At 47.0% G+C, this 23,315-nt stretch overlaps 1 protein-coding gene and 1 long non-coding RNA gene across 3 annotated transcripts in view; both read right to left on the bottom strand.

The window, feature by feature from the left end:
• Nucleotides 1-23,315, bottom strand: part of LOC120908945 (core histone macro-H2A.2) — a 77,085-nt gene that overhangs the window by 4,679 nt on the left and 49,091 nt on the right. For both annotated transcript variants that reach the window (XM_040320473.1, XM_040320474.1), the window contains exons 3-8: nt 22,333-22,439; nt 15,658-15,855; nt 12,953-13,060; nt 10,140-10,239; nt 7,137-7,226; nt 3,459-3,633 (exon numbers count right to left, since the gene is read on the bottom strand). In XM_040320473.1, the coding sequence (XP_040176407.1) occupies nt 3,459-3,633; nt 7,137-7,226; nt 10,140-10,239; nt 12,953-13,060; nt 15,658-15,855; nt 22,333-22,439 (778 nt within the window). The remainder of the gene's footprint in view (nt 1-3,458; nt 3,634-7,136; nt 7,227-10,139; nt 10,240-12,952; nt 13,061-15,657; nt 15,856-22,332; nt 22,440-23,315) is intronic.
• LOC120908946 lies at nt 1,155-3,198 on the bottom strand. The gene is made up of 3 exons (XR_005741194.1): nt 2,849-3,198; nt 2,592-2,594; nt 1,155-1,703 (listed from the first exon to the last, which is right to left on the bottom strand). It is a non-coding gene; the product is annotated as an uncharacterized LOC120908946 (long non-coding RNA).

Below are 23,315 nucleotides of genomic sequence, written 5' to 3'. Positions count from 1 at the left end.
TTGTATTAGTTAATTATATTGTTATTAGATATTTATGATCACAAATATAGGTGATAGATTTGTTCTATTTTTTGTGGCTTAGCGCCCTCTACCTATTTCTTCAACTATTGCAATCAGTATTGTTTAACCAGTTCCCGACCACCGCATGTACATATACGTCCATAATATAGCCCGTACAGGCACATGGGCGTATAGGTACGTCCTCGCCTATTAGCGGGTGGGGGGTCCGATCGGGACCCCCCCCGCTACATGCGGCGGTCGGGTCCGCTCGGGGAGCGATCCGGGACCACGGCGCGGCTATTTGTTTATAGCCGCTCCGTCGCGATCGCTCCCCGGAGCTGAAGAACGAGGAGAGCCGTGTGTAAACACGGCTTCCCCGTCCTTCACTATGGCGGCGCATCGATCGCGTCATTCCCTTTATAGGGAAGACACGATCGATGACGTCATTCCTACAGCCACACCCCCAAACAGTTGTAAACACATACTAGGTGCACCCTAACTCCTACAGCGCCACCTGTGGTTAACTCCCAAACTGCAACTGTCATTTTCACAATAAAGAATGCAATTTAAATGCATTTTTTGCTGTGAAAATGACAATGGTCCCAAAAATGTGTCAAAATTGTCCGAAGTGTCCGCCATAATGTCGCAGTCACGAAAAAAATTGCTGATCGCCGCCATTAGTAGTAAAAAAAAAATAAAAAATAAAAATGCAATAAAACTATCCCCTATTTTGTAAACACTATAAATTTTGCGCAAACCAATCGATAAACGCTTATTGCGATTTTTTTTTACTAAAAATAGGTAGAAGAATACGTATCGGCCTAAACTGAGGAAAAAAAAATGTTTTTATATATGTTTTTGGGGGATATTTATTACAGCAAAAAGTAAAAAATATTGCTTTTTTTTCAAAATTGTCGCTCTATTTTTGTTTATAGCGCAAAAACTAAAAACCGCAGATGTGATCAAATACCACCAAAAGAAAGCTCTATTTGTGGGGAAAAAAGGACGCCAATTTTGTTTGGGAGCCACGTCGCACGACCGCGCAATTGTCTGTTAAAGCGACGCAGTCCCGAACTGTAAAAACACCTTGGGTCTTTAGGCTGCATATTGGTCCGGGGCTTAAGTGGTTAAGAGGAGCAGCTTTCTTTGATCCTTTAATTTAATTTTTATTGTATGGTGCGGAATTTCACTATTTTCACTTCATCCTTTGCCCCTTTAATGGACCAGGACATTTTTTACAATTCTGCTATGGGCCTATTAATTAGAGTAACTTTGTCTCTGAACATAAAGCGCCCTAAACACATGTACCACTCCGTATAGCATTCAGCACCATCCAACCACAGCCTGCCATAGACTGACAGGCTGCCTGTGTTTGGGGCTGTCCCTCTCGGGAGCACTAAAAGACAGAGGGACACACTGCTCCTAGATGGCCCCATGTGCAAGAATTCCTAAGCAAAAGGAGCACTAAAACCCTTCTTGAGTAAATGGTATGGTCCATGAGAGTGTATGGCCTCATTCATATGGGTGCTGAATTCGTAGGCCTGAATGGGCCATTTCTTTATGTGGCTTAAGCTGCCAGGTACAGTGTGAAGGCAGTCCATGTAATTGTTTGGGGACTTAGTAGCTTCACAGACACAGCTTCTCGTACCAATCTGACAGGCGTGTAGGTACGAGTGAGTGGCCCTGAATGCACACTGTCTGATCTCAGGGCATCCGTGTCTTCTGCTGCCTTCCTATACGCACGCCAACGCTGTATTTAACAAGGCCCAGGCCAAGGGCAGCACTGTGCAGGGGGGCAGCATGGAAAGTGTCCCCACCGGCTTGTAGTGCCAGTCTTATGGGGCAGACTGGGCTGAAAGGCAAATTAGTCTAGCGCCCCCATAAAGCGGCCACACTGCTTCCGGTATGCGGGCAGGGGGGGGGGGGGGCGCCGCTTCTAATTTTGACTGTCCTATCATCCTGGACCACAAACCTTCCTCACTGTGCTATAAGTTTTCTGCTGCACCATTGGCATGGTTATATCTTCTTATGCCACGTACACACGATCGGAAATTCCGATAGGATAAAATCTGACAGAATTTTCCGTCGGAATTCCGATGAAGCTGACTTCCATCAATCTTGCCTACACACTGTCAGACTTCGTTCCGACCGTCCAAAACGCGGTGATGTAAAACACTACGACGAGCCTAAAAAAGTGAAGTTCAATGCTTTCGAGCATGCGTCGACTTGATTCGAGGGCATTGCATATTTTTTTCTTTTAGACGGAATTCCACACAGACGATCGGAATTTCCCATCAGAAGAATTTAAAACATGTTCTCTTTTTTTTACTCCGATGGAAAAAAGTCAGATGGCGCCCACACACGATCGGAATTTCCAATGAAACAAGTCCATCTGACTTTTTCCTTCGGAAAATACGATCGCGTGTCTACGCGGCATTAGTCCTCTCTATAAAATTATCAGAAATTTGTGCTTAAAGTAGAACTATAGGCAACACTTTAATTTTTCATTTTGGATAGAGTAAGGGAGGGTTATAGCCCCTGTCAGTTAATGTTTTTACCATCCCTGTCCCATTGCAGAGATTTTCCTTAACTTCCTGCCCCATAGCCAAACAGGAAGTAATAGGAAATCTCTGCAAATTAAGGGAATCCATTGCCCCCAGGCCCTCAGAACTAGCGTCCCCCCACTCCAAAATTTTTGTGCGGGTCTTAAACAGCAAGGGGTGTGGCCTTGACAGGAAGGGGTGGGTCATATCTAAATTAGGGGGTGCATGAGTTTAGTCAGGCCTAGGGCAGAAAAACCTAAATACACTACTGACGCACGAATGCGGCATATGCCACATAAACAAACAGGGCCATTCACAATCTATGGGCCTCAGCACCTGTATGAATGAGACCTATACATTCACATTAAACGTCGCTATAGGGATCAGGAATGACTCATAATAAAGCTCTTTCATTGCTTGTTAAGAATATGTACTTTAGGTCTTTACTTTTATAGGAAAAGTAGAAATTTGCTCATTAGTAGTCATTATTTTTGAATCCACTAGTCATTTTGACATGGTTTTCCCTGAAATCAATTTCCAGGTTTCTGACAGGTTTACTTTTCCCAGGAATTCTCCACAATGTGTATTTCATGGGTCTTCAAACTACGGCCCTCCAGTTGTTCAGGAACTACAATTCCCATCATGCCTAGTCATGTCTATGAATGTCGGAGTTTTACAATGCCTCATGGGATGTGTAGTTCCGCAGCAGCTGGAGGGCCGTAGTTTGAGGATCCCTGGTGCATTTCTTCTTACTAGGTATACTGCCCAGTTCCTGCTGACTAGTATAACATTCCAACTCATACCTGCCAATAATACATTCACCATTCCCCTTCACTATAAAAATCTTATATGACAGAGATACTGTTATCAGCCAGGCATAATGAATGCTCTCACTCCAGACTGTAGTCAACATACCTGCCACTAGGGAAAGATGGAAATGCCACAGACTTGAGTTTCTTTTCCTCTGCGACAGATAAACAGTTTTTGATGGTCTTTTCCAGCTGCTCTTCACATTTCTCTGATCCCCACTGTGGAATGTGGCAGTGGATAACAAATTTGGCTGCTAATCCATTTGCTTGACTAAGAGCAGCTAACAAGAAAAAAGAAAAAAAAAACATATGAAAGCTTCTCTGGGAGAACACAAAACCATAATTTCTGCAAAAGTGTATATGTCAGCCATTGGGTATACATCGTCTTGAACCCTGCATGTGCAGGCCAAGAGCTCCTTATGGTATACATTGCAGTTAGATCATCATATATGTCCGTAAAGCAGCTGTAATCCTAAAAGGAAAAAATAATTGTCTGTTCCTTTAACCACTTCCCGACGGCCGTACGACTTTATACGCCCGCAGGGTGGTTGTAATTCTCTAACTCGCCGTCTTTTTACGGCCTCCGCTCCTCCTGGCCACTGGGGGGCGCGCGCCCGCCGCAATTTCCGCCAGGCCCCCGCGATCGGCGGTTACAGAGACAAGGACGTGGATCTGTGTGTGTAAACACAGAGATCCACGTCCTGTCAGGGAGAGAGGAGACCGATCTGTGTCTCTTGTACATAGGGACACAGATCGGTCACCTCCCCCAGTCAGTCCCCTCCCCCCACAGTTAGTAACACTAGGCAGGGTACACATTTAACCCCTCCCTCACCCCCTAGTGTTAACCCCTTCAATGCCAGTCACATTTATACAGTAATCAGTGCATATTTATAGCACTGATCGCAGTATAAATGTGAATGGTGCCAAAAATGTGTCAAAAGTGTCCGATGTGTCTGCTATAATGTCGCAGTCCCAATAAAAATCGCAGATCGCCGCCATTACTAGTAAAAAATAAAATAATAAAAAATAATAATTCTGTCCCCTATTTTGTAGGTGCTATAACTTTTGCGCAAACCAGTCGCTTATTGCGTTTTTTTTTTTTTTAACAAAAATATGTAGAATACGTATCGGCCTAGACTGAGAAAAAAAAAAAAAAATTAATTTTTTTTTGCTATTTATTATAGCAACAAGTAAAAAATATTACCGTATTTATCGGCGTATACCACGCACTTTTTTGCCCTGAAAATCAGGGCAAAATCGTGGGTGCGCGATATACGCCGATACCCGCTTTCCCGCGCCAAGTTCGAATACTGCGCCGGCATATACCGAGCGCAGTACACTCGTGTATAGTCAGGCAGGCTCGGCTCCTCTCGCGCTCACGTCCTGTACGTACAGGACGTGAGCGCGAGAGTTGCAGAGCCTGCCCGACTATACACGAGTGTACTGCGCTCGGTATATGCCGGCGCAGTATTCAAACTCGGCGCTGGGATAGAGCGGGGAGGACGCCGCAGAAGGACGCCGGACCGGACGAAGAGGACACCCGAAGCCGCAGACGGACGCCGGACCCGACGAGGCCGCCCCGCAAGACACCAAAACTGTAAGTACTAAAATCTTTTTTTACAGGAATGTCGGGTCCACTTTAGGGGTGCGTGCTATACGCCGGAGCGCGCAATACCCCGATAAATATGGTATTTTTTTTTCAAAATTGTCGCTCTATTTTTGTTTAGAGCGCAAAAAATAAAAACCGCAGAGGTGATCAAATACCACCAAAAGACAGCTCTATTTGTGGGAAAAAAAGGACGTAATTTTTGTTTGGGAGCCACGTCGCACGACAGCGCAATTGTCAGTTAAAGCGACGCAGTGCCGAATCGCAAAAAGTCCTCTGGTCAGGAAGGGGGTATATGTGCCCAGTAAGCAAGTGGTTAAGGAATGACCTGTAGCATAGTGCTTGTGCCGTGTAATTTGTCCCTTTCTATGCTGTAAAATACCTGGTTGATCCTGACTGTTCCTGTGTCCCCCCCCTGTGTATGCTGACCACGGTAATCATGGCTGCTGATCCACGATACCGCAGTCAGTTTACGTGCCTCCATCATCCCACTCTCAGCTCCGAGTCTCCTTCTCCCCCTCCCCTGCTTGTCGGTTCCAAAGCCTAGGTGTGAGAGCCAATCTCCCCCTCCTGCCGCTCTTCCCTGTGGCTTGAAAATACCATTTATAAATAACTGTCATCCCCTCTGTTTTAACAAAATATGAAGTACTGTGTGTCCGTTTTTTTAAACTCCAATCCTAAATACCTTTTTGCACAGCACCGATGTGCGGTCACGTGACCTCCCTCTGCTGGCTGACTCATGGAGGGGAATCTCAGCCCCTCCCGCTGCTCTCGGGGAAGGAGAGCAGAGGAGGACACGCGACAGCACAGAGGTGCTGTGAGAGGAGGTATTTAGGATTAGTGTGCAGCATATAGTCTAAGCACTGACAGGCTGACCCCCCACCCATTCAACCACTGCAGCAATGTTAGCAGCACTCAAACGTCCATTTCCCAAAGACAGCCTCTGGATAGGACGCTGAGCACGTGCACTCAACTTCTTTGGTCGACCATGGCGAGGCCTGTTCTGAGTGGAACCTGTCCTGTTAAACCGCTGTATGGTCTTGGCCACTGTGCTGCTGCTCAGTTTTAGGGTCTTGGCAATCTTCTTATAGCCTAGGCCATCTTTATGTAGAGCAGCAATTCTTTTTTTCAAAACCTCAACACAGCCATTAGACCCCTTTCACACTAGGGCACTTTTCATGCGTTTTTGTGCTAAAAACAGCACCTTTAAAGCGATTTAGATACACTAACAAATTTAAGCCAAACTCTAACTCGCACTGCAGTTACCCAAAGCAGGTACAGCAATTGTTTTCCCCTTTTGGGAAAAAGGTTTTACATACCATATTTATCGGCGTATATCGCGCACTTAAAATAAGGGGAAAATCATGGGTGCGCGATATACGCCGATAGCCGCTTCCCGCGCTCAGTTTGAATTCCTGCGCCGACATATACCGAGTGCAGTACACTCGGGTACATTCGGCTAGGCTCGGCTTCGCTCGTGCTCACGCATAAACGTCACAGAGCGTGAGCACGAGCGAAGCCGAGCCTTGCCGAATGTACCCGAGTGTACTGCACTCGGTATATGTCCGCGGAGGCGTTCGAACTGAGCGCGGGAAGCGGGGAATCGACTTGAGGCGCGCGCTGGAGAAGCCGGGAGGACACCACCTAGGCCGCAGACGGACGCCGGACCGGACGATGGACGCTGGGCAAGACACCAAAACTGTAAGTAATAAAATCATATAACATTTTTTTTACAGGAATTTCGAGGCAACTTTAGGGGTGCGCGCTATACGCGGGAGCGCGCTATACCCCAATAAATACGGTAAATAAAAGTTGATCATTCTAAGCACCCCTGTCAGTCGTAAATAGTTTGTCTCAGCACTCTTTACTGATACATTTGCTTGTTGTGTTTAAAACCAGCCAGATCACCAGGTAAAAGTAAAGGAAAGAAAGCCTAAAAAAGAAAACAAATGCAGCGATCACATCTAAGAATTGTGTAAGCTGCAATGTAATAAATGTTTGCTTTGGGGTTTTATAAGCCTTTAAGAAAAACTATAGAAGTTGTTTAAATAAAATCTACGCACAAGAGCCATATACTGTATACACAAAATCCAAGAAATAAATAAAAAAAAAAGATGTGGTTTTTTTAAGGAGCGATTTCACCCAATGCCTGCAATTGTGGCTTTTTCACTACTGTACCTCCAGTCAGCTCCAAGGGTCCATGAGATTTGCGGAGTTCTTTCACAGCTTCCGAAAACTCTTTTCCTCCCGCCTTTTCCATGGCACTCCCTACAATAAAGTAAAACCATTATATATTATTAATAACATCTCAGGGACAGGCCTGTGGTTTAGTCAAATAAATGGAGATTGCACTAGGTCACATTCAGAATATGAATCAGCTGAAATGAAGGTGAGCTCCAGGCAGCGACATCATTTCATAGAAATGTAGAATATATCATTCATGAAGACCCCGCCTCTCATTAAACGGCTTTAAGTTGGTTCCTCAAAGGACAGGATGGAGCGAGAATTTGAAGAACGATTTATTATTAATTGGTGGTTATATTTACACCTCAATAAACTTTCATTCATTTTATTAGGTTTATATATAAAAGCTCTGCGGTATGAACCGCATTTTTATGCAACCCACAGGTATGGCGTAATCAGAACACAGAGAACAATTCTTTTTCCTGACGCCAACATGGCAGGATACATGTGATCGTATGCTGCCATGGATTGGCGCCAGGAATGGAAAATTACGGTAAGTATTTGATAACATTTTCAGTTTTTGTACACTTACATTGAGCTTGCATTGACTGGTGTGATTTAGGGTTGTCCCGAGTACAAGTACCAATACTTTTTTTCAAGTTCTCGCCGATACCGAATACCGATACTTTTTTTTAATGTCATGTGACAATTTAAAAAATGGGCATGACAGGGGGCACTGATGGATGGCACTGACGGATTTTTTGTTCTCATGCTTTCCAGGGTAGAGGAGAGATTTGGGATCTTATAGACCCCAGATGTTCCCATAAAGAGGACCTGCCATGCCTTATTTCTATCGCAAGGGATGTTTACATTTCTTGTGATAAAAGTGATAAAAAATAAAAATGAAACACATTAGTACTCTCTATGGCAGCCCAATGGTCACATGTATATTAACATAAAACCCACTGGTAACAAGTCAGCACTTATTTAAAGGGGTTGTAAAGGTAAAAAAAAAAAAATCCCTAAATAGCTTCCTTTACCCTAGTGCAGTCCTCCTTCACTTACCTCATCCTTCCATTTTTCTTTTAAATGTCCTTATTTCTTCTGAGAAATCCTCACTTCCTGTTCTTCTGTCTGTAACTACACACAGTAATGCAAGGCTTTCTTCCTGGTGTGGAGAAAGCCTCTTGAGGGGGGAGGGGGCGAGAAGGAGGGTCAGGACTCTATCTACTTTGCAGATAGAGAAAGGAGCTGTGTGTTAGTGGGTGTCCTGACACTCCTGCTCGCCCCTCCCCCCTCAAGAGGCTTTCTCCACACCAGGGAGAAAGCCTTGCATTACGGGGTGGAGTTACAGACAGAAGAACAGGAAGTGAGGATTTCTCAGAAGAAATAAGGACATTTAAAAGCAAAATCGAAGGATGAGGTAAGTGAAGGAGGACTGCACTAAGGTAAAGGAAGTTATTTAGGGAATTTTGGGCCAAATCTTCAAAAGAGATACGCAGGCGGAACTGCTGTTCAGCCTGCCTATCTCTGTGCCTAACTTTGGAAATGATCCTCAAAAGGATTTTTCCAAAGTTAGGCAGAAGATCTGACATCTGTAAGACACTTACACTGTCAGATCTTAGGATGCAGTACCGCATCCGCTGCTGGGGGCATTTCTCATTGAAATGCCGCTTTGCGTATGCAAATGAGGACTTAAGCAGATCCACAAAGCTTTTAAGCATTGTGGTTTCTGCGTAAGTTCCGATTTGCTTGCGCAAAATTAGGGCTGGTTTTACAATGTGGAAAGTTAGTTCACCATGTAAAACCAGACCTTTTTTTCGATCGCCACGTTTTTTTTTTTAAATTTCATCGGAGAAAAATAGAACAGGTTCTATTTCTAAACTCAGATGGAATTCCTTGGAAAAAACTCCGATGGGCACACACGGTCGGAATTTCTGATGAAAAAACTCCATCTGAGTTTTTTCATCGGAAATATCTATCGTGTGTACGTGGCATTACTCTCCGGGCCCCGGCTACCAGGGAAGGCAAGGAGATAAGCAGGCAGGCGACTGGCCTGGACTTGAGCCAAGGTAGAAGAACATGCGAGCGGAGCTGAATGGGCATGCGCCCGAAACGGAAGAAATATTCCCTCCGCTCCGACCATCACATGATCATCAGAAAGGGGCACAGATAATGGAAAAAAAAAAACCCTAAGCTAGTAGGAGTGGCAGAGCGGAGGTGTGTAATTCAGATTATTTTTTTTTCATTCTGCACTGACTGTCTTTGAAATTGCCCCAGCCCCTGTTCAAATCCAATCTGGGGACAAAACCGGGGACAGACTTTGTGCGGGGACAGTGTCCTCAATCCAGGGACTGTCCCCGGAAACCGGGGATGTCTGGTCACCCTACTTTAAGTACCACAGTTGCCCTGAATGCAGGGTGCTTTGGTATGTCACCATCAACCAGGTCACCCTCCTCAGCTTAAAGTGGAGGTTCACCCAAAAACACAATTTTTAACATTAGATTGAGGCTCATTTTGTCAAGGGGAATCGGGTGTTTTTTTTTTTTAATCGAAGCAGTACTTACCGTTTTAGAGATAGATCTTCTCCGCCGCTTCCGGGTATGGGCTGCGGGACTGGGCGTTCCTATTTGATTGACAGGCTTCCGACGGTCGCATACAGCGCATCACGATTTTCCGAAAGTAGCCGAACGTCGGTGCGCAGGCGCCGTATAGAGCCGCACCGACGTTCGGCTTCTTTCGGCTACTCGTGACGCGATGTATGCGACCGTTGGAAGCCTGTCAATCAAATAGGAACGCCCAGTCCCGCAGCCCATAGGCCAATTATACAATAGGCCTACATTATTAGAGGTTCATAGGGAAACAGAAAATCCAGGCACATGGGCACATATTTTTGAAGTGAAGTAAGACCAAGCACCTTCAGGTACTCCTTGAACTGGATGTAACATAATTAAGTGACGCTGTAACCTAATCCACACACATCAGTGGAAAACTTACCTATATCTTCCTTCAGGTCGATTTCAGCTGTAGTTGGATGGATAATGCCTTCAACTTTCATTGATCCTATGTGACTAAGATCACTCTGAGTCAAAGACAGCTGGATGAGAAACATAGGAAAAGGAAGATAAATGTAATTTAATCAAATCTAGAAGCTCTGCTCTCTGGATATACGTTTTCATCTTTAGTTTTCTGATAAATGACTATTGGTGTAATGTAGCAATACATTCCTAGAGAACATCAGTAGTAAGCAGAAAGGACAACGTCCATGGCTTCATCTATTAGCGACTGTGAAAGAGTCACAAATTCTTATTGACATTAATATAAAAGCACAACACACATCATCAAATACTGACCAATTCATGGGGGGAATTCCAAGATGGTTCCTGTATATATTTGTCACAGGATGCCTGAAAGGAGTAGACATCGCCACTCACCAAGCAGGCTTATAGGGAAACGGACAGCATGGGAATATGAAGGCTGCCATTGCTGACTTGTGTTTAAAGCCTCAGTTTTAAAAAATGAGCACAAGGGATGGCACATCTGCCTTGCAGCACTTGGGTCATTGATTCAAATCCCCACTGGGGACACTATCTGCATGGAGAATTATTACCAGGAAGGTTTTTTTCTCCAATTAATTCTAAATGAAATTCTTGTTTATTCAGGCCAGATACTATAGCTTTCACTATACATAGATGAAATTGCAACTAGTAACCTGCACATTCTCCATGTGCATGCATGGGTTTCCTCCATGTACTTCAATGTCCTCCCACACACCAAAGACATACTGGTAGATTCATTAGCTCCTGTCTAAATTGACCACAATATATGAATGCATGCATGTGAGGCAAGGACCTTAGATTGTAAGCTCCATGCAGGCAGAGTGAGGTCAATATACTGTGGGCCGGATTCAGGTAGGAGATACAACGGCGTATCTCCTGATACGCCGTCGTATCTCTGAGTTGCGGCGTCGTATCTATGCGCCTGATTCAGAGAATCAGTTACGCATAGATTTCCCTAAGATCCGACTGGCGTAAGTGTCTTACACCGTCGTATCTTAGGCTGCATATTTACGCCGGCCGCTAGGTGGCGCTTCCGTCGATTTACGCGAGGAATATGCTAATTAGGTAGATACACCGATTCACAAACGTACGTACGCCCGGCGCTATTTTTTTATGTCGTTTACGTTAGGCTTTTTCGGCGTAAGGTTGCTCCTGCTCTTATGAGGCGTACGCAATGTTAAGTATGGACGTCGTTCCCGCGTCGAATTTTGTAATTTTACGTCGTTTGCGTAAGTCGTTCGCGAATAGGGCTGTACGTAAGTTACGTTCACGTCTAAAGCATTGACGACTTGCGGCGGAATTTCGAGCATGCGCACTGGGATTTTTTCACGAACGGCGCATGCGCCGTTCACAAAAAACGTAAAATACGCGGGGTCATGTTAAATTTAAATAAAACACACCCACAACATCCCCATTTGAATTAGGCGGGCTTACGCCGGCCCACATACGTTACACCGCCGTAACTTAGGGCGCAAGTTCTTTCTGAATACGGAACTTGCGCCCAAATTTACGGCGGTGTAACATATCTGAGATACGTTACGCCAGCAGAAAGATCAGCTGATCTTTCTGAATCCAGCCCTGTATGTGTAAAGTGCTGCATACAACTTGTTGGTACTATTTATATATTTACTTTATACAAGTATTAAAAAACAGGACCCATTTATTCAGGAGTAACCCACTACAATGTGCTTGAAGGAAACCCACACAAGCACAACATGCTAACCCCATCCATATAGCATCCTGGTTATGTTTCAAACCAACGACCCTTGTGTTGGAAGGCTGAAAGGGATTGTAAAGGTACAATTTTTTGTTTCCTAAATAGCTTCCTTTACCTTAGTGCAATCCTCCTTCACTTACCTCATCCTTTCATTTAGCTTTTAAATGTCCTTATTTCTTCTGAGAAATCCTCACTTCCTTTTCTTCTGTCTGTAACTACACACCGTAATGCAAGGCTTTCTCCCTGGTGTGGAGTGTCGTGCTCGCCCCCTCCCTTGGACTACAGGAGAGTCAGGACGCTCTCTACGTTGCAGATAGAGAAAGGAACTCTGTGTTGGTGGGTGCCCTGACTCTCCTGTAGTCCAAGGGAGGGGGCGAGCACGACACTCCACACCAGGGAGAAAGCCTCGCATTACGGTATGTAGTTACAGACAGAAGAACAGGAAGTGAGGATTTCTCAGAAGAAATAAGGACATTTAAAAGCAAAATGAAAGGATGAGGTAAGTGAAGGAGGACTGCACTAAGGTAAAGGAAGCTATTTAGGGAAAAAAAAATTTACCTTTACAACCCCTTGAGGTGCTAGTCATTAAATCGCTGTGCTGCTGTGGTCACAATACTAGTAAGGATTGCAATAGGGATTTCTTGGTGAATTCAGAATGCCATCAGTGGGATATCCCTTAGGAAATCATGGGGGACGAATTATCATGCGACTTTGCAGTCCCAAGTGTGAAAGGGGCCTTAAGCTCAAAAAAATAACATGAGCTTCATTGGGGTAGATGTCAGGTATTTTTCTTCTTTTTATATTGGTGACCTGTGCAAAAAAAGCGTGTGACTTTGAAACGCTCAGGTGTAAATGCAGCTTAACATTTTCATTTTAGCAACAGGGTTGCTTGAAATGCCACAAAAGCACATTATCTGCAATAAAAAGGCTGCGCTGGATTACAGAAATTAAAGAAAAATCTTGACAAGATTGGAAGTGATAACAATAGAGGTTTAGTAACCCCTTTATAGTTCAGATATCATTATTATAATCACCTTCTGCCCAAGCAAGAGACTCTTTGATGAGAGGATGGTGAAGCCATCGCCAGGTCCATCCTCTGACAATGAACTGGATGCACCTTCTTTTCCATCCGCTTGTTTATCCTTGTAATCAGAACAAAAGACACAGTTTTCTTTAAAGGAAATATCTAGAATTCATCCCGCTGCATTGTTTTAGTCATTGTGATACCATTAAGAGATGGTTGTGTATGGATTATATGGATCCACATTCATCTGATTGAATAAGAAACACAGCATATTTCTACAAATATGATACACTGTATACACTGTTCAGGGGGGTAATAAAGCCATTTTAATTAAAAGGTTACCGTATCGAGAATAAGCCGAGTTTTTCAGACCTTTTTTTAGGGCTGAAAATACCCCCCTCGTCTTATACTCCAGTCAGTGTACCTGAAGTTATTAAGAGGCTGCGGGCGTCCATCGTTTTAAAACTTGCGGTCTCCTCCTGGTCCCTTCCGTGATAGGTGTTTCTCAGCAGACACAGTTCCACCTATCACGAACGTTCTCCCATCCTCAGGTTTCCCAGCAGACATGGTGTTCAGTGTTCCGCCAATCACAGACGCCTTTTCATCCTCGGACAAAAGGACGTCCGTGATTGGCGGAACACTGAACACAGTGGGCTAGATTCACATAGATTAGCAGATCTTTAGACCCGCATAATCTATGTGATTTACGATCCACCGGCGCAATTTTGCGAGGCTAGTGCAGTATTCACAAAGCACTTACCTCCAAACTTGCGCTGGCGGATCGTAACTCCCCCGGCGGAATTCAAATTCCGCGGCTAGGGGGAGTGTACAATTTAAATCAGGCGCGTCCCCGCGACAATTTAAGTGCGCATGCGCCGCCGGCGAAATTTCCCAGTGCGCATGCTCCAAATGACGTCGCTAGGACATCATTGTTTTCGGCGTTAACGTCGATTACGGCCATCCGTATTCGCGACCGACTTACGCAAACGACGTAAAAATTCAAAACTCGGCACGGGAACGACGGCCATACTTAACATTAGCTACCCCTCATATAGCAGGGGTAACTATCCGCCGGAAAAAGTCGAACGCAAACGACGTAAAAAAAAAAAGCGACGGGCGGGCGTTCGTTTCTGAATCGGCGTATCTCCTCATTTGCATATTCGTCGCGAGTAAAACACGAAACGCCACCTAGCGGACAGCGAAAGATTGCAGCCTAAGATCCGACGGTGTAAGTCACTTACACCAGTCGGATCTAAGGGAGATCTATGCGTAACTGATTCTTATGAATCAGTCGCATAGATCCGACCGTCTGATCTCAGAGATACGCCGTCGTATCTCTTTGTGAATCTGGCCCAGTGTCTGCTGGGAAAACGAGTCCTTGGATGAGAGAACGTTCGTGATAGGCGTTTCTTAGCAGACACAGTTCCGCCTATCACGGAAGGGACCAGCAGGAGACTGCAAGTTTTAAACAACGAATGGACGCCCGCAGCCTGTCAATTTCAGGTACACGGACAATGGGCACAGTGACGATGGGCACAGGGATGTTGCAATGGGCACAGTGAGGCGTGCAAATGGGCATTGTTGACCCTTGTTTTCCTGCTTACAGTGGCTGCTGCATTCTCACCCTAGGCTTATTCTTGAGTCAATACGTTTTCCCAGTTTTTTGTGGTAAAATTAGGTACCTCGGCTTATACTCGGGCCGGATTATACTAGTCCAACTCCCAGAATATAAAAAAAATTCCCCCTGCAGTAGGGCCCCCTACAGTGCAAGGGTTAAATGCTCATTATGTTTAGGGGCAGAGAAACAATGAGAAATACCCGATTCCTCGCTCCAGCAGGGTCCCTCTAGCACTGCAACTGGTCCCCAGCAGCTGCCTCTTTAAAACGGAGACCAGCCATGTGGGCACTCCAATGTCCTCAACATACAATCCAAGGATTAAAGTCCCTATATTGTATGTGATAAGTGATGACACAGATACTCCACCCACAGGCCAGAGCTTTGGGCAATGGAGTTGAGGATCGAAGCCTGTGGATCGAAGATCAGCAATAGAGCCCTTCTAGACATAATGAGTATTTAACCCTTGCAGTGCAGTGGTCCCAGTGCAAATTTTGAATATTCTTGGAGTTGGGCTTTAATTAAAGGGGTTGTAAAGGTTTGTTTTTTATTTTCTAAATAGATTCCTTTAAGCAACCCAGAGCCAGAACAGCTCGGATGATGGTGGAAAGCTTACTGAGGAGAAACGGGAAGTGAGAAATTCAGACAAAGAAAAAAACATTCAGAAGGGAAATCAAAGGAAAAGGTAAGTGAACCAACAATGCACTAGCTTAAAGGAACCCATTTAGAAAATAAAAAACAAACCTTTACATCCCCTTTAACTTTTAAATAATACCTTCATGCATATCAGTAATGCATAGTTAATTTATCTTCAGAAAACTTTCAAATAAACAGGACTCAAATCCTTGGAAAAGAAGGGACAGCCGCATAAGTCAATCAAGCTCTACTGAATTGCACCATGCTGTCAGTCTAACACTGGAGCTTACTGACAGGAGGAAGGAGCACAGGGATAATTATATCTGTGTTTTGCTGTTCTATCTTTATCCAGTCACAGTTTTCACGATAAACGCACAAATGGCATATGGCAGAATTTAGAGGACAACACTGCTGCTAAATGATTGCATTACTTGTATTCTACAGATAGTCATTTTTGTTCTGACCTTTTTCAGTAGCTTATTTTTCCCCGCTTTTGGTTTCTTTGCCATTTTATCCAGTGCTTTGCCACCCTTCTTCTTTTTCTTCTCCACTGGTTGAGAGAGAATGGTCTCCTTGCCACGGGAGCCACGCTTTTTAGCCAGAAGCTCGGGGTGAATTCTTGGCAGGACACCTCCGCTTGCAATAGTGACTCCTCTGAGTAACTGTAATTAAGGACATAGTAAGATAAATACAGTAAAAACATTTTCAGCTCCAGCTAGGTCTTTCTCTGGGATCTGAATGCCTCATACATTTCTGCATTATATGAAGCTTTAGGACTTGTTCACCCAATAGTGCATGCGGCAATGCCAACAGAGTAATGTTGTAGGTGTAGAAAACAATAGATCTCTATGTTCTGCCCACCAGAGTTATATTCTGATTTCCCGTATCTGTGTTGTGAAAATAACATGTAAAGTTTGTAATTTACATAAGACAATCATAGGTGGTGTGCAGACACCATCTAGTGTCCTTTTTTGGTATTGCTTCAATTCTGTATTTGATTTACTGTGTGTTTAGTTAAGGAAGTTGTTAATAAGCAGGGAATTCTGGGTAGAATCTTCACAGGAATTGAACAGTCACCATGCTTTGAAAAGACACTGCAGGGAGCAGGACATGTCTTGCTCAATCTATCGCCATCACCCCTTAGAGAACGTAAAAAGTAAGTTTTTACTATCACATCTTGTATCGTATATCGTTGTTTCTGCTATGTATGCTGTATTGTATGCAATAGTGTACTGATTGAGATCTATTTCTGTTAATTTTGAAGTTTCAACTGGCTTGTTCTAATAAACTGAGATCAAAGAAATATGGTATCTAAAGTTTATAGGATAAGAAGGTTTAGCCATCTGTCCTAAAGACAGAACACTCTAGGCCATGCCACTTGTACCTTCATTGCAGCACTAAACATATGATTAAATATAAATAAAGTGTAAAGTGCTATGCAATAAAGTGCATAAATTAATATATGCAAAAACAAAAGTGAGGATGGAAGATATGTGTAGTAAATATAAACAAAAGAATCACCAGCGTGTCACCCTTCACACAAACAATTGAAGGCTTACTGGTAAACCAGCAACCACTCGTAACTCAGGGGGTCAGAAAGCGCTCAATCGCATATCAGAGCCACTCAATAGCAGCCTGGATGTCCTCTCGGATGGCCGTGAATGATGTACAATGGCGGACTCACAAACAAGACAGAGGACAACGTCCAAAAACACTCAGTGATGCTCAGTAACCATAGTGCATGAAAGATACAAAGATCCACACAGCGCAATACTGTACAAGTTTCACATTTATTAAAATCGTTGTGCACTTACATGAAAGTTGCCTAAATGAGCGCGTGTACACCTCATATCCGAGGTTGATCAGTTTCCCTAGTGTAAAATGGCCAAACTGCAATTGCGCATGTGCAGTAGCGTGTGTAGGTAGCTCCTCCCAACATGTTTTGTCATACGTGACGCCATCAGCCCTGATGATGCCCGTATGACGAAACGCACTGGGAGGAGCTACGTACACACGCTACTGCGCATGCGCGATCGGAATTCGGCTATTTTACACTAGGGAAACTGATCAGCCTTAGATATGAGGTGTATACACGCTCAGTTATGCCACTTTCATGTAAGTACACTATGAGTTAAAATGTGAAACTTGTACAGTATTGCACTGTGGATCTTTATATCTTTCATGCACTATGGTTACGGAGCATCACTGAGTGTTTTTGTACGTTGTCCTCTGGCTTGTTTGCGAGTCCACCATTGTACATCATTCACGGCTATCCCAGAGGACATCCATGCTCCTATTGAGTGGATCGGAGATCCGATTGAGCGCTTTCTGACCCCCTAAGTAAGTTAGGGTGGTTGCTGGTTTTCCGTTTTTAATTGTTCATGGCTTTAATTGTTTATGTGTGAAGGGTGACTTGCTGGTGATTCTTCCGTTTAGGCTGTTTCCACACTGGGGCATGGGTGGCGGTAAAGCACGCTATTTTTAGCGGCGATTAAGCGTCGTTTTTGCGAAGGTATTCAACTGAAAAAGGGTTAGAACCACCCGCAAAGCGCCGCTGCAGCAGCGATTGCCAGCGGTTCGGCCACGCTGCCCATTCATTTCAGCGCACCAAAGATGCTGCTTGCAGGAGTTTTTTTTAACGCCCTGCCAGTGCATCGCCTCAGCGTGAAAGCACTCTGGCTTTCCCACAGACTGCAGGGGAGCCATTTTTTCAGGTGCTATTTTTAGCCCAAAACCGCCTGAAAAAACACCCAGTGTGAAAGGGGTCTTACACTTACCAAATTGATCTTCCATCCTCAGCAGGGAATTTTGGATTTCTTCATGGGACTCCTTTTATCGACTAGTTTGATCACTTTTTATTTGCATATATTGATTTATGCACTTTGTTTATATTTAATCATAGGTTTAGCGCTGCACTTTGTTTTTTATGTGTTAAATGTGCCTGGTTTCCGGGTATAGTGTACATACAGCTGCTTGTAATCAGTTCTGAGCGCGGATATACACCCTATTTTTTCTTTTTTACTTGTACCTTCATTATCGCTACTGTGTATACTATAGAGTAAAGCGAAAATGTTATCATGATCTTTATATTTACCACACAAGTGCTACTACTGCACAGAAAGCAATATATCTCTAGCCCAGGGGTGGGCAATTATTTTTTCGATGGGGCCACATGAGAAACTAAAAATATTTTGGAGGGCCGGGCCAAAAGGCTAAACTCAATACTGCATAAAATCAATTGTATTTCTTTATAAAAAGCAGTAAATATCATTGTTGGAAAACTGGTACGAGTACTTGTTATAGACATGGCACAGGAGGGGGACAGAGGCTGGGGACATGGCACAGGAGGGGGACAGAGGCTGGGGACATGGCACAGGAGGGGGACAGAGGCTGGGGACATGGCACAGGAGGGGGACAGAGGCTGGGGACATGGCACAGGAGGGGGACAGAGGCTGGGGACATGGCACAGGAGGGGGACAGAGGCTGGGGACATGGCACAGGAGGGGGACAGAGGCTGGGGACATGGCACAGGAGGGGGACAGAGGCTGGGGACATGGCACAGGAGGGGGACAGAGGCTGGGGACATGGCACAGGAGGGGGACAGAGGCTGGGGACATGGCACAGGAGGGGGACAGAGGCTGGGGACATGGCACAGGAGGGGGACAGAGGCTGGGGACATGGCACAGGAGGGGGACAGAGGCTGGGGACATGACACAGGAGGGGGACAGAGGCTGGGGACATGGCACAGGAGGGGGACAGAGGCTGGGGACGTGGCACAGGAGGGGGACAGAGGCTGGGGACATGGCACAGGAGGGGGACAGAGGCTGGGGACATGACACAAGAGGGGGACAGAGGCTGGGGACATGACACAGGAGGGGGACAGAGGCTGGGGACATGGCACAGGAGGGGGACAGAGGCTGGGGACATGACACAGGAGGGGGACAGAGGCTGGGGACATGACACAGGAGGGGGACAGAGGCTGGGGACATGGCACAGGAGGGGGACAGAGGCTGGGGACATGACACAGGAGGGGGACAGAGGCTGGGGACATGACACAAGAGGGGGACAGAGGCTGGGGACATGACACAAGAGGGGGACAGAGGCTGGGGACATACGCTGGGGACATGGCACAGGAGGGGGACAGAGGCTGGGGACATGGCACAGGAGGGGGACAGAGGCTGGGGACATGGCACAGGAGGGGGACAGAGGCTGGGGACATGGCACAGGAGGGGGACAGAGGCTGGGGACATGGCACAGGAGGGGGACAGAGGCTGGGGACATGGCACAGGAGGGGGACAGAGGCTGGGGACATGGCACAGGAGGGGGACAGAGGCTGGGGACATGGCACAGGAGGGGGACAGAGGCTGGGGACATGACACAGGAGGGGGACAGAGGCTGGGGACATGGCACAGGAGGGGGACAGAGGCTGGGGACGTGGCACAGGAGGGGGACAGAGGCTGGGGACATGGCACAGGAGGGGGACAGAGGCTGGGGACATGACACAAGAGGGGGACAGAGGCTGGGGACATGACACAGGAGGGGGACAGAGGCTGGGGACATGGCACAGGAGGGGGACAGAGGCTGGGGACATGACACAGGAGGGGGACAGAGGCTGGGGACATGACACAGGAGGGGGACAGAGGCTGGGGACATGGCACAGGAGGGGGACAGAGGCTGGGGACATGACACAGGAGGGGGACAGAGGCTGGGGACATGACACAAGAGGGGGACAGAGGCTGGGGACATGACACAAGAGGGGGACAGAGGCTGGGGACATACGCTGGGGACATGGCACAGGAGGGGGACAGAGGCTGGGGACATGGCACAGGAGGGGGACAGAGGCTGGGGACATGGCACAGGAGGGGGACAGAGGCTGGGGACATGGCACAGGAGGGGGACAGAGGCTGGGGACATGGCACAGGAGGGGGACAGAGGCTGGGGACATGGCACAGGAGGGGGACAGAGGCTGGGGACATGGCACAGGAGGGGGACAGAGGCTGGGGACATGGCACAGGAGGGGGACAGAGGCTGGGGACATAGCACAGGAGGGGGACAGAGGCTGGGGACATGGCACAGGAGGGGGACAGAGGCTGGGGACATGGCACAGGAGGGGGACAGAGGCTGGGGACATGACACAGGAGGGGGACAGAGGCTGGGGACATGGCACAGGAGGGGGACAGAGGCTGGGGACGTGGCACGGGAGGGGGACAGAGGCTGGGGACATGGCACAGGAGGGGGACAGAGGCTGGGGACATGACACAAGAGGGGGACAGAGGCTGGGGACATGACACAGGAGGGGGACAGAGGCTGGGGACATGGCACAGGAGGGGGACAGAGGCTGGGGACATGACACAGGAGGGGGACAGAGGCTGGGGACATGACACAGGAGGGGGACAGAGGCTGGGGACATGGCACAGGAGGGGGACAGAGGCTGGGGACATGACACAGGAGGGGGACAGAGGCTGGGGACATGACACAAGAGGGGGACAGAGGCTGGGGACATGACACAAGAGGGGGACAGAGGCTGGGGACATACGCTGGGGACATGGCACAGGAGGGGGACAGACGCTGGGGACATGACACAGGAGGGGGACAGACGCTGGGGACATGACACAGGAGGGGGACAGACGCTGGGGACATGACACAGGAGGGGGACAGAGGCTGGGGACATGACACAGGAGGGGGACAGACGCTGGGGACATGACACAGGAGGTAGACAGAGGCTGGGGACAGGCAGCCACTGTTTAATCAATAGCCACAATTGATTAAACAGTGGCTGCATGTGATGGCACAGTGGCTGCGTGTGATGGCACAGTGGTTGCGTTTGATGGGCACAGTGGCGACAATTGATGGCACAGTGGCTGCGTGTGATGGGCACAGTGGCAACAATTGATGGCACAGTGACTGCGTGTGTTGGCACAGTGGCTGCGTGTGTTGGCACAGTGGCTGCGTGTGATGGCACAGTGGCTGCGTTTGATGGGCACAGTGGCTGCGTGTGATGGGCACAGTGGCTGCGTGTGATGGGCACAGTGGCTGCGTGTGATGGGCACAGTGGCTGCGTGTTATTGGCACAGTGGCTGCGTGTGATGGGCACAGTGGCTGCGTGTGATTGGCACAGTGGCTGCGTGTGATTGGCACAGTGGCTGTGTTTGGGAACAGTGGCTGCGTGTGATTGGCACAGTGGCGACAATTTATGGTGGCACAGTGGCTGCGTGTGTTGGCACAAGTGGCTGCATGTGTTGGCACAAGTGGCTGCGTGTGTTGGCACAAGTGGCTGCACCCCCCCCCCCCTCTGTGACATACAGACTGCCCCCCCATGACATACAGACTGCCCCCCCCCTGGACATACAGACTGATCCCCCCCCCGTAGGTAGCCTATACAAGCCTGTGTCCCCCGCGGTCATCCTGATGCAGTGTTCCTCGGCAATAGCTCTCGGCGCGTGCAGAGTTAATCTGACTCAGCTGTGTTGTAGTGCAGCAGCTCTGCGCTCGATTTCAATGGACTGAAATCGGCACATGCTCAGTTGCTACAAGGGATGCCAATTTTCTTGGGATGCCGATCTTACTGCTACACCGGCCCTGCCTACTGTTATCACCGCGGCGGGGAACATTAGACAGCGTTCGCTTGAACAGCTGTTTTCCCCGCTGCGCATAGACACTCCCCCTTGGACGGATCTGTCCAATCGCGAGCAAGGGGGAGTGTCTATGTGACTCCCCCTTGCTCGCGATTGGACAGATCCGTCCAAGGGGGAGTGTCTATGCGCGGCGGGGAAAACAGCTGTTCAAACGAACGCTGTCTAATGTTCCCCGCCACGGTGATTAACGTGGCAGCGGCGGCGGTTTCGGCGGCGGGGGTGGGCCGGATTAAAAGGTCCGCCGGGCCGTATACGGCCCGCGGGCCGTAGTTTGCCCAGGTCTGCTCTAGCCAGTGGAATTTTACTATTAGTTTTCTTTTATACGTTTCTAATTATTATGAAATCCAAGCTTCCTGTTGTTGCATAATGTAAAAAAAAAAAAACACTGCAAAATATACTACAAGGCTTATCTTCAATTCTAACTGAACAAATATGCGGTTACATTGTAAAAATAAAACTTCAATCTGTGTACAATTTAAAAGGCTGATAATTGCACACCAGTACCTGATTAAGTTCCTCATCGTTAGCAACTGCTAATAGGATGTGTCTTGGAGTGATTCTGCCTTTCTTGTTGTCTCGAGCTGCATTCCCCGCAAGTTCCAAGATTTCAGCTGTGAGTCAACAGAACAGTCATTACCAGCAAATCCAAAATCAGCACTTATATCTAAGATCTTTGAGTTAAATACAATTAATCAATGTTTTCATTTACAGTGGCTATTTTCATTCTGTCACTTTTGTTCACCCTTAAAAAAAAATATCAAGCATATTGAAGCTGGGCTTTTTTTCTCAGCTGGAACGCGATGGAACGCAGTTCCGGCACCTCCTGCACTGAATGTATGTAATAGCAATGGGTGCTTGGGTGTTCTGGAGTGTCTATTGATGCTGAGGAATCTACTGTTGTTGGAGGGAATCTACTTTTTGGGGAGAGGGGGGGGGGTCTATTGCTGCTGGGGAGGTCTTCTGTTGCTTGCAGGGGATCTATTATGACTGGGGGTGGGTCTTATGTTGCTGGGGGGAGTCAATCATTGTGGGGAGGGATCTACTGTTGAGGGAGGGGTCTTTGTTTCTGACTGCTTGAGAGTCTATTAATTCTGGCTGCTGGGGAATCTATTGTTGCTGGAGTGGGATCTGTTTTTGCAGTGGGGTCAATTGTTGCTGGTGGAGGATCTTTTATTGCTGGGGTGGGTCAATCAGTGCTGGGAGGGATCTACTGTTGAGGTTAGGGTCAAATGTTCCTGGCTGTTATAGGGTCTATTGATGCTGGCTTTTGGGTGCCCATTGTTGCTAGGGAGGATCTATTGTCGCTGGGGTGTCCATTGTTGCTAGAAGAAGTTCTGTTAAGACTGGGCAACAAGTGCAACAAATCAGTGAGATAATAATGTTATTCAGCAAACACCGCAACTCTGAAAAGAGCAAAACCACCTAGAAGTGAGCTCATTCGTCTGCCGTTTTCTTTTCACTGTCCACAGACTGTGGACAGGGACAAG

Source organism: Rana temporaria, chromosome 8 (genome assembly GCF_905171775.1).
Source record: "Rana temporaria chromosome 8, aRanTem1.1, whole genome shotgun sequence".
Taxonomy (NCBI): domain Eukaryota; kingdom Metazoa; phylum Chordata; class Amphibia; order Anura; family Ranidae; genus Rana; species Rana temporaria.
This window is presented reverse-complemented; position numbering and strand designations above follow the sequence as displayed.